The 17,020-nt window shown below is 40.5% G+C and overlaps 1 protein-coding gene across 2 annotated transcripts in view; it reads left to right on the top strand.

The window, feature by feature from the left end:
- The first annotated feature begins 16 nt into the window (after positions 1-16).
- PIGN (phosphatidylinositol glycan anchor biosynthesis, class N) overlaps positions 17-17,020 on the top strand; it is a 111,241-nt gene continuing 94,237 nt past the window's right edge. For both annotated transcript variants that reach the window (XM_010585984.1, XM_010585985.1), the window contains exons 1-2: positions 17-85; positions 15,745-16,005. In XM_010585984.1, coding sequence (XP_010584286.1) covers positions 15,779-16,005 — 227 coding nt within the window. In that variant the 5' untranslated portion in view covers positions 17-85; positions 15,745-15,778. The remainder of the gene's footprint in view (positions 86-15,744; positions 16,006-17,020) is intronic.

Here is a 17,020-nt window from a genome sequence, read left to right as displayed (position 1 = left end):
GGGGCGGGGCCGGGCAGCGGGGGCGACCAGGCGGAAGCGGCCAGGCGGAAGCGGAAGTTGCCGGGCCTGGCGGGCGGAGAGAGGAGTGAGTCGTGGCGCGTGCGCACTGAGTGCTTCCCGGGGGGAAAAGGGAAGGGGAAGGGTGCCGCTGGGTCGGTCGCTCGGGTCCCGGTCCCTGATTGAGGGGGTGGGCATAGCCCTGCCCTGCCCGGTCTCCGGGGAGCTCTGGCCGGTCTGGGGCCTAAGGGCGTTGCTGGGCGCGGTGCAGGGCTCGGCTTCAGAGGCCGGGCTGGGGCCCGGGCTCCAAGGCACCCCTCGACCGACCCGGTGCCCGGGTTGTGTTGGGTGGGCCAGTGTGGGGCCCCCGGTCCGGGCGGGTGCTTGGGTGGCCTGAGCAATTCTCCGGCATCAGGTGTGGCTGCTAGGCCTTGAACTGGGGAGGGTGCAGGCACGGGTGGTAGTAAGTTGCGTGTCTGGAAGTACGACGCAGTCAGTTTTAAAAAGACGTTGCGAAGCTGTTACCTTGTCTCTTACCTTGTCTCTTACCTGGCAAGAAATTTGAATTGAAGCCAGAGATTAGCAACAGGTGGCGTTTGCTACCGAAGGAAGTTCAGCTCACTAGAAATGATGCACAACAGGGTCAGTGTTGGTTTGTGTTCTGTCCCTTTGACAGTAACGTCCTACTCCCACTAATAGGAGCTCTGTTTGTGTACAGCTGATTCACTAGGAGTTACTTGCTTAACTGAGAGCAAAACTGCGGCTGTAATCTTGGTAATAAAATAGTGGCAACGTTTTGCAGTGATACCAAAATCTACAAGCAATGTCCAGTACTGTGACTGCAAACTGTTCCATTCATATCGTGATAGCATGCTATAAAAGATCAGTGCTTTCCTTCTGTTTTTAATTTGCATAAAAATTTGTGAATAGTGTAATCAATTTTGCATTCTCTCCTGTAATAAACTTTGAATTTTTTTTACTAACTTACTGTTTTATGTTGTCCATATACAAAACGAGAGTATTGGAGTGTGACCTGGTTGTAGCATAAAGTAAAATGGTGGTATATCGAAAATGCTTTAAAATTCGACTCAGACCACAATAAAAATAAGAATATTTCACTGTTGGTGCTCCGGTGGAATTAGTAACCCTTAGAGAAATCTTGTGCTTTTCCTTTCCTTTCTGGAGAGTTAAAGCATGTTAAGTATAAACGTGATAACAGTTGATATGCTGTTGTTGTGCCTCTTCCCTTAAAATGGAGGGAAAAACTTACTGATGTCCTGTAGCAGCCTCTAGTGGCGATCGGCAATGTTTACATGTGCCTTGAAGTTGTTCAGATGTAGTTCAAACACTAAATTCTATCTTTCTTTTAAGAGACTGATTTCTGCCGACTTCTGTGTGCGGTTGCAGGAAGGACTAACTTTTTTTCCCTCTTCCTCACCTAAAATAATGTAAAAGTATTCCTCTATTTGTTTGAGTTTATGAAACTAACTTAAATATTTACAGTTGTCACTCAGTTGCTCCAAAATAATTTATGGTTAGCTGGGCTAAAGTTAATACAGCTGAAATGTGTATTCCAGAGCTGAAGAATGTAGGTAGAAAAGTTTGGTTTTAACAATATGCTTCAAAACAGTTTCTTATGTGGTATACCGAACGGATATTGTTTTGAGAGACCTGAGAAGAAAACCTGGTAAGGAAAGCATAGCGCTTTGGAGGATGTGTGAGGTGGAAAAAGATGTGTAAGTTCTGGAAACAAAGCATTATATAGGTCTACTAGAGACAGCTACAAATTATTTTTCTCTTCATTTATTTGCTAGTCATTCTGAGAAAGGCAGATTGTTCATCAAGCTGTGTTGTTTCTTACTGGAATTAATGTTTCCTTCTAACTTTTGAAGGACTCGAGTTCTATATCTGAAGAACAACATACCTAAATACATCTCAGCTTGATTTCTAAAAATGGTCTGACAAGCTAAGTATCCAAAATACAAGAGGCTTGTAGAAAAAAAAATCTTCAGAGTTTTTTGGAGGTGGTGTTGTATAAATAATTTCTTCCATCTATGCGTGTTTTTTCATGAACTTTTAAACTTGCAGTTCTTGAGATGGAAATAAGTAGGGAAAAAAAAATCAGTCTTTGCTTTTACTGTGTTGATTTTGGTAGAAGTGTTAAATCTTGAGTTAATGCTTCAAAGTTTAATGAACTTAAACATATGACCAGTTTCAGGTTCCCTCTATGCTGTTTGGTGGGGTCGTATGTGTGTAAAGTATGGTTTCTTTCCATGCTACTCTAGTACAGTGTCAACTGCTCTCACAATGAGTGAACGCACAGTTTAAGTCAAGCTATAAGGGGTTTTCTGTTTCAGCTTCTACAGACAGGGTTGATTTCATTTAAAAAAAAATGTGCTGAATACTTGGAATGTATGAATTAACGTGTCCTAGTGAGTCCTACAGTGAAGTAGGGTAGCTTTGTTTCGTCTGATTGGATTCCCAATCAAGACAGCAAACAAAGTAATGGAGGCAAATCTGAAACAAATCTGATTTCTACTTTAAAATAATGCAGATCTGTGAGTTCTGCCAACTCTTGCTTAACTCTTCTTCTAAAACTGAGCTACCTGAAAGAATCTTTGTCTATGTATGTTTATTTAAGACTAACTTTTACTCCCTTTCAAAAGAAACTTTATGGAAGTTACAATTTTTATGTTTATCTTCAGACCTTAAAAATAGAATGTTAGTGCTTTGTAAACTCTAACCTCAAAAATATTTTGATATTCTGCAGGAGCTGAGTAATGCACATGTTGAGATTCATAATGTTAGTAGTTTGTGCTTACAGACCTCTGCCATTTCTCTGAAACTGTATCAGTTTTAAGGGCACGTTTTTTAATGAGAATAGATTGTATCAGTAGTGAACAGTTACTTGTGTGTTAAGTACAGACATAGCTTTACCCAGAGAAACTGACTTTAGAAAGTGTTTCTTAAATTGGGATTTGAAGTAAAAGCAGTACAGCAGTGTGAAGGGGCTCTTGGAAATGTTTTCAGCCTCAGCAAAAATGTGATAATGTCCCATGAAGTCAGATGAGGACCTGAGTTAAACAAAACAAAGCCCCCAAATCCCTTTGAATCAAAGTTTGGCTGTGTTTTTCTACCTCTAAAAGTGTTGTTTTGAAGCATTATGGTGAACAGTGGATATTTGGATGCCTACCATCAAAAATACAGTGAGCAAACACACTCGGAGCCTAAGGAGTGATTTAGAAAACTTGTTCAAGCTTCATGATGTGTGTATTATGTTTTTGTGAGAATGAATAGATAGGAAAAATGCTGTTACAGTTGAGTGAGGAGACATAATTTGGGAGTAAAAGATATGACCTTTTATGACACCACAAACACTAAAGTATTGAATTGCTTGGGCTTTGTTCTCCCTAGTCTGGACGATGGAGTGCGTTGTCTGGAAGTGTAGGCTGCACAGCAAGCTGCTCTAGAGGGTTAACAGACCACTCTAAGATGGTATGCCTTAGCATGCTGCACCATGGTGAAGGACAGTGTAGATGGGGAAGGGAAACAGTACCCTGAAGTGAAGTATGAAAATGATCATTATAAAGTCATTCTTGAGTTCTGAGGTCTAAAGGTACTAAATTCAAATGGAAAGCTGTTTTGGCCTGAATTTAAGTGTCTTGTATTGAAGCTTTGTGGAGGTCAAGACAATTAAGGCTTGATGTTGAAAATATCTTATTTATTCCTATCACTGCAGAAGCATGGGCCAGCTTGCGGAGATGTTGCTGTGCTGATTCCATGCTGCTGCTCTGTGCTTTTGAGGGTTGCCTGCTTCACCTTACTCCTCTTCAATTTAGTATTTGCACAGTTTTGCAAAAAAACCCCTTATATTTTCCTTATACTGCCTGCTGTTCTTCAGTCATGTTCAAATATAAGGGGAAATGGGATAAGAGAGATTTGAGATGGCCTGTGGAGGAGGTCATGCAATAAACTATGGTGTTAATAAAAGGAATACAACTAGTTTGAGATGCAGGCTTTGGAGAACAAAGTAGGAGTCTGAGTTCATGCTTTGAACATGCTGAGTTAGCACTGTTGCTGGGAGGAGATGCAGTTGGCAGATGGTGCCAACACAGAGGTTTGTATTGGGAATTAGATTGGGGAACTAAACTACAGCAAAGTTATCTTTACTCTTCCTTCCCTTTTTTTTCTTGAGGTTATTTTCAGTTGAATTCATTCTCCAGTCTGCTTGACTATACAGTTGTACAGATGGCTGTGCCAGCCCAAGGAAGAGGTTTGACATGGGAATAAGTGGGCAGGAGCAGAGAAGGACAGGACAACTCTCTGCAGCTGTACTGGCTTTGTTTTCCTTGCAGTATTTGTGACTGTGAAGGCCTCAAACATGCTTTTACTTACAAGCAAGTTTCTGCAGATGGTAGGGTACAGGTGAATAACTGCTACACAGAAGTGAATAATAGACTTTTTCTGTCGTCTCAAAACTAGCTGGTTGTGTCCTTCCTGAGAGCAGATACTGAGATAGGTAGACTTTGCCTTCGTGTTCTTGACATGAAACTGTATTTAATGTCTGTCTCATAATAGTAATTTTCATCTCTTTGGTATCTGTGTTGTATCGCTCCCCTCTTTTGCCAGCAGAGAGATCAGGAAACTACAAATGATTCTCCATCTTTGGGGGGAAGATGTAATAGGAGAACTGGAGAGATATTGCCCATCTGTGTTTTCCAGGTTTCTGGGTCTCCAACAGCTTTTGTCTTGCTCTCTGAGCTTTTTTTCTACAATGAAGCTATTGCCATTTTTTTGCCAAAAAAATTTGAGTGGTAGGGAGCTTTCATTTTAAATCACCAGGGCCCCATATTGCAAAAAGGCAGAATACTGATTGTCTCCAGGAATCATTTCCTGGCTCTGTTAATTACTAGAGTCAGTCAGCAGCTGAAAAATAAAGGTGTCTCACAGAAATGAAAAGTGACTTGGCTTTGTCTTAAAAACAAACGTAGGCTCACAGGGTTTCAGCAGAGGGTGTTTACGATATGATATATTTATGATATATCATAAATGTTTACGAATGTTAATTATTCTGTTAGTAGAGATTGCTGTTGGAGCAAAAAGAACTTTATTCTAAAGTGAATGTAAGTATTTCAGGCTGCAGTAACTGATAATCTGAGTGGGTTTTGTGTCTTATGCACACTTAGGAAAGTGCTTTCTATGTGAACACCTTGCAACTATGGCTGCTAGTGGAAGAGTTGAAGAGGAGCTGACTCCTTTGCATAAAGATTTCTTACTACACCTCAAAGTATCCTTGGACAAATACTGTATATACTTACACTGCTAGCTGAGAACTTTGGTGCTCTCTTGAAGGTAATATAATCCATCCTTTTGGTGTTCTTCTGCACTTTACAACTTGGCTATTGCAATTTTTTTTTCAGTAGTTTGTTTCATTTGGTGAGTGAAGGACTTGGAGAATTTTTTTCCCTTGTGCTTATTTCTTTATGACGAAGCAATACTTCCTGGCGGCATGTTTTCAGGGTGGGATTTCCCCGGGACTTGGTCTCTGATGGTGCCGAGTACTGGGTCGCCCCGTGAAGACGATGGGCTGCGTGGGGCCGGGAGCGGTGCAGGACCCTGGAGAGCGCCCGCCTGCCGCCGGGGGTGGGGGGGCGGCGGGCGTCCCTGTCCCGGGAGGGCACCGGCCATCGCTCCCCTCTGGGCTCACAGGTTGCTCTTCTCAGCCGCGCTCGTCGGTGAATTGTGTCGCGCGGTGCATCTCCCATTTGGATTGCTTTCGTTGTGTGTGTTCACCTCAGGCTTTAAGAGAGTTTTTGTTCTTGGTGGGAGACTTTTACCTCTATCTCTGTCAACTTTGCTGTGAACTGAAGTTTGGTATGTAAAGATATATAAAATATCAATTATGCTAGCCAGCTGAATAGTATTCAGTTATATGTTATGTTCAACTGGCTCGCATAATTAAGTAGTACTTTTGAACTCAAAAGCTTGGAAGTCCTTTTTTTAGAAAAATGCTTTTGGAAGGGTGGGACCCTACAAACTGATTATTTGACTTTTGTATTCCTTTTATTGAAAGTTATTGTATTGAAATTTATTTTGAAATTTTATTGAAAATTATTACTGTATGGTTAGAAGGTTGTCTTGTAGTCCTTTTTCACCTTCAAACTGAAGCTATTGGCCAATTGGCATTCAGAGGCTTATATGCAAGTTTCAACAGATTGGCTTGTTACTATTTGACATAATTCCTGTTTATTTGTAATGGTTGATATTGATAAGAAAATGTGACTTAAGACAAACAACTTCTGTCAGCTTGTTTAAACCTTATTCATACTAGCTTCTATGGAATATACTTTAAGCACTGTTTGTTTGTTTGTCAAAGGCTGTTTTCTCCTCTGTGTGTATACAGAATACATTTGCAAGCTGGTTTTGTAAAGCTCAATGCAGCTGAAATTTCTTTTTCCATCCCTTTCCCTGAGTGCTCTATGTTATTGTTTGTTGTATGACTTTGAAGAGTTTGACCCTTGTACCTTTTATTGCTAAAGGGAAGAACTGTGCTGTTTGTATTGGTGCACATGCTTTATTGCATAGTTTTAGTGCAATTTCTTTGAAAACATCTCAAGGGGCTTTCAGCTTTCGTTTGTCAGAGAGGGCTCCGATGAGACAGCAAGATTGCTGTGGCAAACTGCCTTCCATACGTTTGCATTCTCTGAAGTGCCGCTTGCCTCTTGACCATAGCAGCTGTGGAAGTCAGTGGGCTGGGTTCTGTTAGACACTCTCAGGCTGACATTCTTTCCCCAGAAGTATCCCATGAAACTGGTAACATGAAAAAATCTATCTACAAGATCTCCAAACAGGGAAAGAAAAAACAATGATAGAAAAAAAATCCTTAATTTTTGCAAGAATAGAGAAATCTGAGTAATGCAACACATTTGGCAGCACAAAAAGAACTAAATAATCCATATTGAGATGAAAATAGCATGTTAAGCTGTAGAATAGTAGTGCCTGAAGAAGACTTGCTGATAGAGTATTGTTGAATGACTCGGAAATCAAGAAATACCCAAGAGGATTTGCAAATACCTCCTGAAAACAGGCATAGGCCCCCCCCCAAATGCTGCTGCCCAGTGAAATAGCTGATTTGCAGCAAAACCACTCAGGGTTTATTGTTGCTGGGTTTTGCTTTTTCTGAGTTCTGAATTTCTAGCTGCCTGCATACTGAGCAGATCTAATGCTGAATTTCTACTTTTCATTTTTTTTCCTCCACTTGGCTAACAAGGGTTACCAAAGGGGCCCTTGTTTTCTCTTTCATGCCTCAAAGCGGTCATCATTTCTAAAAGAAGTACCCTTCTTCTCATTGTCAATGCTGTCCTGTTGTCAGTGTTATTCTCAAGTATGTTTTTGTGCCTGGGAGATTAGGGATATGATTTCCCATGTTTACAGGATAATTCAGAGAAAATTGTGTAGGCTGATATTGGGGTAACTGATTTGCAATACGTTCAGGTATTAGGATACTTGATGTTATATTGGCACCTTGCAGGCCATAGTTAAATTTATGCTTGAAAAGTTTTGGCAAAAGAGACTTTTCTAGGCAGGTGGAGTAATTTTGATTATTAAGTGATGTTAAAAAGAAAATTAAATATTCTTTGAGCTCTTTGCCTCAGCTTTGGATGTGCTTTACTGAACCACATTTAACATTTAAACCAGATGTTGTTTGTTGTTATAATCCCTAAAATGCTCAGTGAAGATGTTGAACATTAAATAATTTTAAACAGATGGTTTGAATTACAAAAGCCACTTCAGTGCAAGAGCAAGTGGAAATACTGTAGTTGCAGTTTCATTGTCTGGCAGAGCATGTTATGTCTCCATAGAGAAAGAGAATGAAATTTTGGAAAGGAGGAAAAGGGACTGTATCACTATCCCACTTCTATTCATAGTATGATTATATTATGAAATCAAGATGAGGATTTGGGGTTTCTTAAGTAGGGTGTAAAGATATGAGAGAGAGTTACTCTGAGACTGGCTGGCAAGTCTCTTGTATAAATTATTTTATGCAGTCAATAGGTGTATGTGCTGTGACAGCAGGAATGACTTGATTGCATTTCTTGACTAGTGTAACTCTTTAAAAATCTAAATTAGTAAAAGAATAGCATAGGGACTGCTAGTACCGTCTTAGATGATGTTTAACTGCCATACCATGCAAAATACTGTCAGTTAGACCACACAACTTCCACTTTGCTCCCCTGCCCTAAGCACAAGGATTATTTTTTATGTACGGACAAATTGTACAGTCACTACTTTGACAGTTTAAATTACAAAATGCACAACACTGTTTAGTTGAAAAATGTATTCGTCAACCAGAAACATTGCAGACATTCCTGTCTTATTTCTTTTTTCTGTAAAAGATACTTAGCAAGGCCATTGATGCTTATTGAAAATGCATTTCCAATGGATTTTCTTCATCTTAACCAACAGACTTGACAGTATTAGTGAAGCATGGTCCCTCTAAAAGAAATAACTAATTTATCTTGAGCTCCCTGTCTTGACACTTTATTATCCTTAAAAAAATATTCCTGCCAATGGGGCATATTCCGTGTAGTATTTTCTGTATGTTTTATTGCTTATGTGAAGAATGAAAAATATAAAAGGGAAATGTTACATTTCTCACTAAGAACTATATTGTATTGTGGTACAAGTACAGTTTTCTTTGCCTCATAAATAGTGCTGAGAGATTATAACTTCAGAGGAATGCAGTTTAGATGTAGATTACTTTGGGAAAATGAGGGCTGCACTTAATTATGTCAGCTCTCCTGTTAAGCACTGAGGAACCTGATCCAGCTTGGGGTTGTGGATGTAGCTTCTGTGGCATGAGTCAAAAAAAAAAGAGGGGGGTGAAGTCTTGTCAGCAAGTTACAGATCAACTTGAAAAGAGGGAAAAGCTCATGTGAAATAAACTGCCTGCTTCTTGTCTCTGATGGTTGGGCTTCAGTGGCTCATTGCAGCTGACTTGCTCCTCTGCCACTGTCACAGTCTGGGTGTTTTAGTCCTCGCACTGACATGGAGGAACTCACAGCTAATAGCAGGATTTTTGGTATTGTTTTGATAGGTGCTAGTACAAAGAAAGAGAGGGTCTCTTCATCCCATCTGCCATTAGCTGAACTTCCCGTATGAGGATTCTGGGGAAAAAAAAACCCCAAACAACCCCCAAAAAAGACCAAAACCAAACCAACCAAAAAACCCTTCTCTAATACATGTGAATCACTTTATTCTGGAAAAATAATTAATTGCTGTCAGGAGGTCCTTGCTGCTTTTCTTTCTTTCATCTCCTAGACTTTAAGAAAGGTGTCTGATGGTTCTGCCTTGCTGTCTGTCAGAATGATTGCTCCCCTGCATCTGCTCGCTCTTTTCTCTGCTCGTGTACAACATCCAATAAAGTGAGAAGCTCTGAAGTCTGCTGAAGCCCCTGCCATAGCCAGGGCAGTGCTAATTTTCTACTTGCTCTGTTCATGTGGACAACTCATATTTAACAGGCAGTGAGTAGCTTGGTGGATCTTTAGTACCTTTCTGTTAAGGATCCAAAAATGGTCTTTATTTAAGAATCCATGCCAGGTTTGTGTTCTGGCTCCAAATTGTTTGAACAAAAAATACCTTACTGGGATAGCTTAAATTCTGACGTACTGGAGGTTGGACAGTTATCAGTATTGGCTCTGTATTTAGTTTAGGAGGCAATGACAGAAGGAAAAAATATAGAAAGAAAAGAATAAATCTGAGTCTGATACATAGCTTACTAGTTGGGCTGAGTCTGTAGGGAGGTGAATTGGCTGTCTGAACTGTATTATAACAAGTGATACGTTTGGATGGACAGTAGGAAATGGCATGTGGCAAATAGGTTGCAACATGCTCTGCTGTTATCTACAAGGCTAGAAGCTTCTTTCTCTTCTCTTGGTGTGATAGGCAATGGCTTAACAGAATTAAGTAGAATAATACAGTCAGGATTTGGGCAAAGCTGGCGTGTTGCTTTGTGAAGGTAAGGACTGTGGGAGGTAGTGCACTAAGTCACTTGCTAAGGAATTGCCTGGGAAAGTATCAGAGGACACGAAAATGCTGAGATATCCTTGGCTTAAGTTTTCTTGACAGAAAGATGTAAGATATATTTCCAAGTGACAGTTTGTTTATCCACTTTTTGGATGGCTAGGCACCTGAGGGCAGAGACATTTTTGCACTAGTAATAAATAGGTCTGGCTCCTTGTCCTCCAAAATGAAAAGGGCTGTGCGTGTTTAATACATGTCTGTTTTTCTTTTCTTGACGGTCTGTGGCTTTTGCTTGTTCTTATAAGCTAGACTTTAATCCACATTTTTCCTTTTATCCTTGTTATTTCTTCCTTTTAGCATGCCTAGCAAGGTTTCTGCCTTGAACTATGAAGCACCAGGCTCTACAGAGAAATTTGCTCGTGATGACCTCTGTAACAGAGGGGGGAGGAGAAAACTAAAGGACTCTATTTTCCGTTGTGTGGTATCCCATACAAGCTGGATTTCATTTCCGTATCTCATGTGAGATACAGAGAAACAGTATATAGAAAAGCATGTTTCCTGCTAGGGCAGATACAAATACAGTGCTAGCTGTGCTTTCTCTGTGCCCAGAAGGCATGAGAGTAGACACTATAGGTTTGAGGGATGGCTGAGCACCCAAATTTTACTGGGTTAGCTACTCTCTCCTCTTCTCAGCCAGAAAAGCATGCCAGAAGGCTGCTGGGCACCAAGGAGTTTGATACTGATGCTTCCATTTGCAGCTCCTGCTGATGCCAACAGGCCCGTCAGAACGTCTATGAGATCCTGTTCAGCCTCTAGTTCCCACATTGGATCTGCAGGTTCAGACTGGCTTTTGAACCACCCTGTCAAATGGTGATGCAAAAGCACAAAGGGGGAAGTAAAGAGGAGTGGAAGACATCTCTGTGTGGCAGAAGACTCAGATGAGTGAAGATCAGTGCATTTTCAAATTCAGAGGTGCTGTCAACTGGTTCCAGCTGATCCTGCACTGGTGGTGTGGAGGCTGACTGCTAAGTGACATCCCTCTTTGGACTTGCAGTCTGAGACCTTGCATTGCATCTTTGAGAACACAGGTCAACTGATGATTCCACTGCTCTTGGAAATGGGTGGGGGAAAAAAGGTGTAATGCTAGAGCATATCATAGGCAGAAAAAAGCCAGATGTGCCAGGAGATCTACACTGAGGTTTTCACTAAATCTTCTTTTTCTGACTCATGAAGATTTTGTCCAGATCTTGTAAAGAAAAGGATATTTTCAAGATAAATATTAACTTTCCCTCTCCATAGTGATGGCCCCTCATGCAAGAGTGCAATGGAGGAGAGATGACCACAAGTATCCAATTTATACTTGAAGTGAGAGATATTAATCTTTTTCTTCTGTTCGTGCCACGAATGCTTGTAGCTGCAATTACACAGCACAAACGTTGCTTAGCATTAATCCTCCTTTTCTATGGAGGTCCATTCACAAATCCCAGAGGTCCCTCTGTCTTTTACCTTCACTGTATTCCTTGATGATTTACCATTCAAGGTTCAGTGATCCATGGTAAATCGACTTTTAATACCAGGGTTCTGGGGGATGGATGGCTGCTCCAAGAAGAGATGTTTTGTCTCTGTTGCCTTGGCATCCATTGAACTAATGACTCTTCATATCAAGTAGCTAGAAATGGATGGACAAAATTATCTCGTTGCACGGCAGAATGAAAGGTGGTAGCCCATCCTAGATTTAAGGAGCTCCAATACCTGCAAATGTGAATTCAAGTGACTTTGGCATTCCTAATTAGGGAAGAGGGTTGTCCTCCAATTTGCAGGACATATATTTTAACACCTGAAATCCGGAAGTTTACAATTAAATGTTGATAGTGAAATGCTGGTAGTCTGGCCTTGTCAGCTCTGTTGGCCTTAGATTGTAGCTGGGGTGACTGCTTTATCTCTCTTCCTAGGAGAGATAAAGCACCCTCATTTTTCTTACCGGTGTAGGTGCAAACTGAAGAAGACTTCTGAATGGTACCTCTGATGCTCTTTTTGATTTCTTTGACTTCCTGTTGTGCCGGCTTTTTTTAGTTAAAAGAACTCTGTGCTGTACCAGTTGGTAGCAATTCAGCCAAGAAATGCACCAGTATCAGCCAACACCTGTTTCTGCACAGCAATGGATCACTTAGACAAGCTCTTTCTCAAACTGGTTTTTGTATGGGAAGATGCTATTTCAGCCTGTTGTTCAACTGTCTTCCACCCATGTCTGTCTTAGACTGTAGTACCTTTAAATTCAGAGGGGCTAGTGAAGGCATTTCTTTGACAGGGAATACTTTACTTCATTAATATCTGAACCTGTTTGTTTCCAGATGTATTTGTCAGGTCTCTGATAAGTAATTTTGTAGTTCAGTGAATATGAATGACTGAATGTATTATCTTGGCTACCGTTTTGTCTGCCGTAGGGTGGCTCAGAACCTGGTCTGTACATATAGTGGTTGCAGCGTCTGTCACAGGCAGTGTGCCTGGGGGATCCCTCTGGCTGCCTTCAGTCTCTGGGAGAAGCTTTCTGGAAATTAACTTGCCTGTTTTCATTCATCTTGCCATACCTTTTAGGCAAACTAATGTTTCTGTATCATGGGTGAAAACTCTGCATTCAAGGACCCAAACCTTGCCCTTCCCCTGAGCGCTGTCTCCCTTTGAGAGGACTAATGTGCACGGTCATTCTTTTACTTTCTTTTCTGATACAGTCTCATTGCTCTCCTTTGTCAGATCTTTCCTGCCTGCCCCATTCCACTGTTAGAGAAGAGGATCTCTACAAGAAATGTTATCCATGTGCCTGCTTGCTTGTCTTTCACCCTTCTTGACAGTCAAATAGGTATCAGTATCATGGGCTGAGAAGAAATGGGGGTGTGCTCCAAGTGGCACAGCATGTGTTGAGAGGAGCTGACACCGAGACGGGAATGGACCTGTGGAAAGTTGGGCCCAAAAAAGCCTGGTCTTGGGTGTTTGTCCTACAGGGGTAGAATGGGTGCTTTGGTTTGGAAGTCCCAGAGAAACCCAGGCAGTGATAAAGAACTTCCTTTTCCATTGAAAACTAGTTACTGGAAACATTTTGTTCTTCCATGATACTTTGGATGTTTGAAGAGGAAGTATTTTGCATATCAGCTGTCTTAAATGAACTTTAGGCACTTTGGGCTTGCAATGACCAAGTTGAGTTGTAACTTGGTCAAGATGAAAAGGTGTAGAAGGTCACTGGTTCTGTAGAATTGCTGTTGACTGTATTTAAACTTTGTTTGTTGGGTTGGAGCCTTCTCTAACCACAGATGAGTGCTTGTTTGCAACACCTTGCCGGATAGCTTAGTAGTTTGAAAGCAAGACTGCCCTTAGGAAAGAGCACCAAGTGCCATTCTGGCATTCAGCTGAGATGCAGTTAGGAGCTTTCCAAACACTTTATACCTGTGGGAAAGTATTTGTAAGCCTGAGGATAGGATATTCTTCACAGTGGTATGTCACAGTGACGACACACCAAGTCATGCATTAAAGGAGCAACGTAAGCTAAGCTGGAGGCAGAAGGAGGTGCTCTGGGAGCTGCCTGTCTTGAAACCTTCTGATGGTGATGAGCAGTTGGATGTGTTGTGCCCAGATGAATAGTGTAATGTAGTCAAACTGTGGTTGCAAAAGAAAGTATGTTTGGTGGTTTTTTTTTTTAATTAATTCTGTAGATCACTATAGTCTAAGACAGCATTCAATCTGAATTGTGTTGATTGCACTCTGCTGCAAGCAAGGGCTCAGGCCTGGGGAGAGTTAAAGCAAAGAGAAATAGCTAGTGCTGAAAACAATTAGGTTACTAATACTTTAATTAGAAGAATTTAGAATATGTTAAGCTATAGAAGTGTAGCACTGGGAGTATACAACAGCAAGTATCTGACTGAAGTAACTGCTTTGTTTATTAGGGTGTTTAGTCTCATCAGTTTAAGGCATGAATAGTTTGGATTCTCTTATCAAACACAACTATATCAAAAGAAAAAGCCCTATGGAAAATAAAACTGATTGAATAAAATGAGGTCCAGCGTTCAACTTAATGGTATTTCTGTGACTGTGGTTTCATGTATTTAAATTCATGCAGGAACCCTGAGTACTTAAAAATAAAAAATAAACAAACTGATACTTACAAATATTCCAAGTCTCTCTTGGAATCTCACTTGTAGACACAGAAGCACATAAGTTCCTGATTAATGAAAAGTTTTTGTTTGATCACTTAAGTGTGACTACTATGTGTCTCTTTGAAATGTTGTATTTAGTTATCTTGATCTTGTTATGTAGTTTTCTCTCCAAATCTCAAAAATGAGAAATTACTATATTAATGTTTCTGATTTGGACTAGAATTGTTGCATCTGTGTTTGAGTAGGGAAAATGGGTGGAATTGGAAGTTATGGTTAAGTTGCATACAGATCTGAATTTTCCTTGCATTAGTAAATAATAATATATATTAACTTTCACAATTTTTTTAGTATGTGGGTTTTTTTTCTCTGTTTTTCTTGGCCCTTTAGAATTTTTATTTAAAAATATCTTTCAGAGTTTTGATCAGTGTTAAGGTTATGTGGTAGTGCAGTCTTTTTTTCTTTATTTGGTAAGAATTATAGTCTTACCGTGTGGTGGCTGCCTGTGTCTGTCCAGCTACTGGAATTCTGTAAATAGCAAGATAAACTTATATATTGTCATTTAGAAGCACTGACTAGATTCTGCAACAAAGAGTTTCTTTTAGAAAGAGGTGTGTATTTACATAGGTAATTGAATATCTGAACCTTCCAGGCTGTTAGGAACTTCTGTTTCTAAACTGGTGAGTGGCGGTGTTGTTTTGTTGAGGTTGATAGTTAGCTGGTATTTAAATAACTAAGTTAGCAGCCTGGACAGACCTAATAGTACTTTGTCAGAACTAAGCCTCATTCAGGCTCAGATCCCACACTTGCCTGAGTCAATATAAATATTTGCTTTGCCTTCAGTAGGCGTGAACCCCTCAGTACATGTGGCAGACTCGTAATTTCCAGCATACATGCTATTAAACATATTTGTATCCCTAACCTGACTTCAGAGGATGAGAGGGCAGAAAAAACATTTTAAAAGGGAATATAATTATCAATGAAACATAATCCTTCAGCTGTTTTGCTTTTGTCACCTGTTTTAGAAGAGGAATAGTGTTCTGCCCTCAGCAAAACATCTTCATTACTTTAAAAGAAGTTTTCTGTTTCTAGGCAGAATATAATGAGCCCAGGATTGAATAGTAAACTTAGAAAAAGCAATTTGCTATAGGATGGCTTTCCCTAGCTGTCTTTTGCTTGTGTTTGCCTCGACATACCTCAACACTGTCATGCAATCAGCCGGCAGAGGGTAGTATCTTCATGGAGACATTGCATTGTCCGAGTCTTCTGTCACTGATGTAGGTTACAAAAAACTGCTGAATATCAGACAAACTGGCTTGATTCAATGGTCTTTTGAAGCCATCTGATACCCCACTAAACACCAGAGATGAGTTGCTGAGACATAATTACTATGTGAAAGTCTGAATTAGCCATGCAGTGACTTTTGACCAAAACTTCTGGGGAAAAACTTGTTAGAAGCAGAAATTGATTATGGATCCTGGGTAGTGACTGTGGTTATGGTACTCCTGTTCTATAACAAATGAAATAAATATTGATTCTGATAAGTCTCATCTGCCTAACTATTTTTCTCACTCCTTCTCAGTGTTGGACTTTGCCTTGCCAGCCTGCTTGTTGCCATGGGTATACCAGTCTTCATACTCGCTGGTCTCCTTGTGCATTTTGTGTTCTTGGTCTCCATTTTTGACATCTACTTCAGCTCTCCCCTGGTTCATGGTATGACTCCTCAGCAGACTCCACTGCCACCTCCAGCAAAACGTCTTGTACTCTTTGTTGCTGATGGACTGCGGGCAGATTCACTTTATGAATTGAACAGCAACAATACATCCCAAGCGCCTTACTTGCGGTAAGTCCATCTGAAATCTCTACTGATGCAAAAGATTTCACTTCCAGAGGCAACTCTATGTAAGAGAACAAGAGAAACGATGGCAACTGTGGTGGCTTGGGTACTGCCTTTCCTCTGCCTTTGAAGTAACAAGCCTTGCCATGAATTGAAAGAATTCATGCATGAATTTGAGTTGGTGTCCCTTGTTGTCAGTAAAGCTGCTAAACCGTGAACAGAGTAAATTGAGTCAGTATTGTCCTCTGAAAACTACAGCTAGCCAGTAACAGACAGGAGTGTGAACTTTCTCCATTCACATCAGCATGGTATCAATTCTGAAGCCTAACAGAGTCGTTAATTTAAACTGCTTCCTGGATGTTCAGTTTAGCACTAGTAGTTCATTAATGTGCTTGTCTTCTAATTTGAAGCTACTGATGAAGCTTTTTAAGGAGTGATTAAAAAAGATGGCCTGAATGGATCTAACAGCAGGCTGCCATTTCCTATTTGTTCCACCCTTCCTGCATGCGTGACCCTGCTGCCTGTCTTGTGCTCTCTAGTGTGTGTCTGTTTAATGGAATGATTTGGTTTAAGATTGTGAAAAACTAGTCCTGCCAAAAAAGTGTTAAAAGTCATATCCTTGAGTGTTTAAAACTAATTTTCACCAACCTTCCCCGTTTCCTTGTATCAAGATAATTATTTTATCATAAGACAAATAATTTCTTAGTCTAAAAAAAGTAGACAGTCTTAAATAAGACTACTTTTGTGTAATAGCACTGGTCTGGCTTGAATATCAGAGCAAGCCTGAATTATCAATCATCTGAAGCTGTTAGGGTATTTGCATCTGCTGTAGAAATCTGAGAAGCCCTTGCTACAGCATTTGCCAGTCTATATAGGATTACTTGTATCTGCTTTTCCTGTTGTGTTTTTGTAAGGTGCTGTCTGCCAGTGGCTGATGTCTGTCACATCAGCGTGAGTTTTCCATGTCATCTTTTAACAGTGGACTTCACACTTCCTCCAGAGCAGTTTCTTCTTCTAGCAG

The sequence above is a fragment of the Haliaeetus leucocephalus genome, unplaced genomic scaffold, assembly GCF_000737465.1.
Source record: "Haliaeetus leucocephalus isolate CR32 unplaced genomic scaffold, Haliaeetus_leucocephalus-4.0 Scaffold137, whole genome shotgun sequence".
Lineage (NCBI taxonomy): Eukaryota > Metazoa > Chordata > Aves > Accipitriformes > Accipitridae > Haliaeetus > Haliaeetus leucocephalus.
This window is presented reverse-complemented; position numbering and strand designations above follow the sequence as displayed.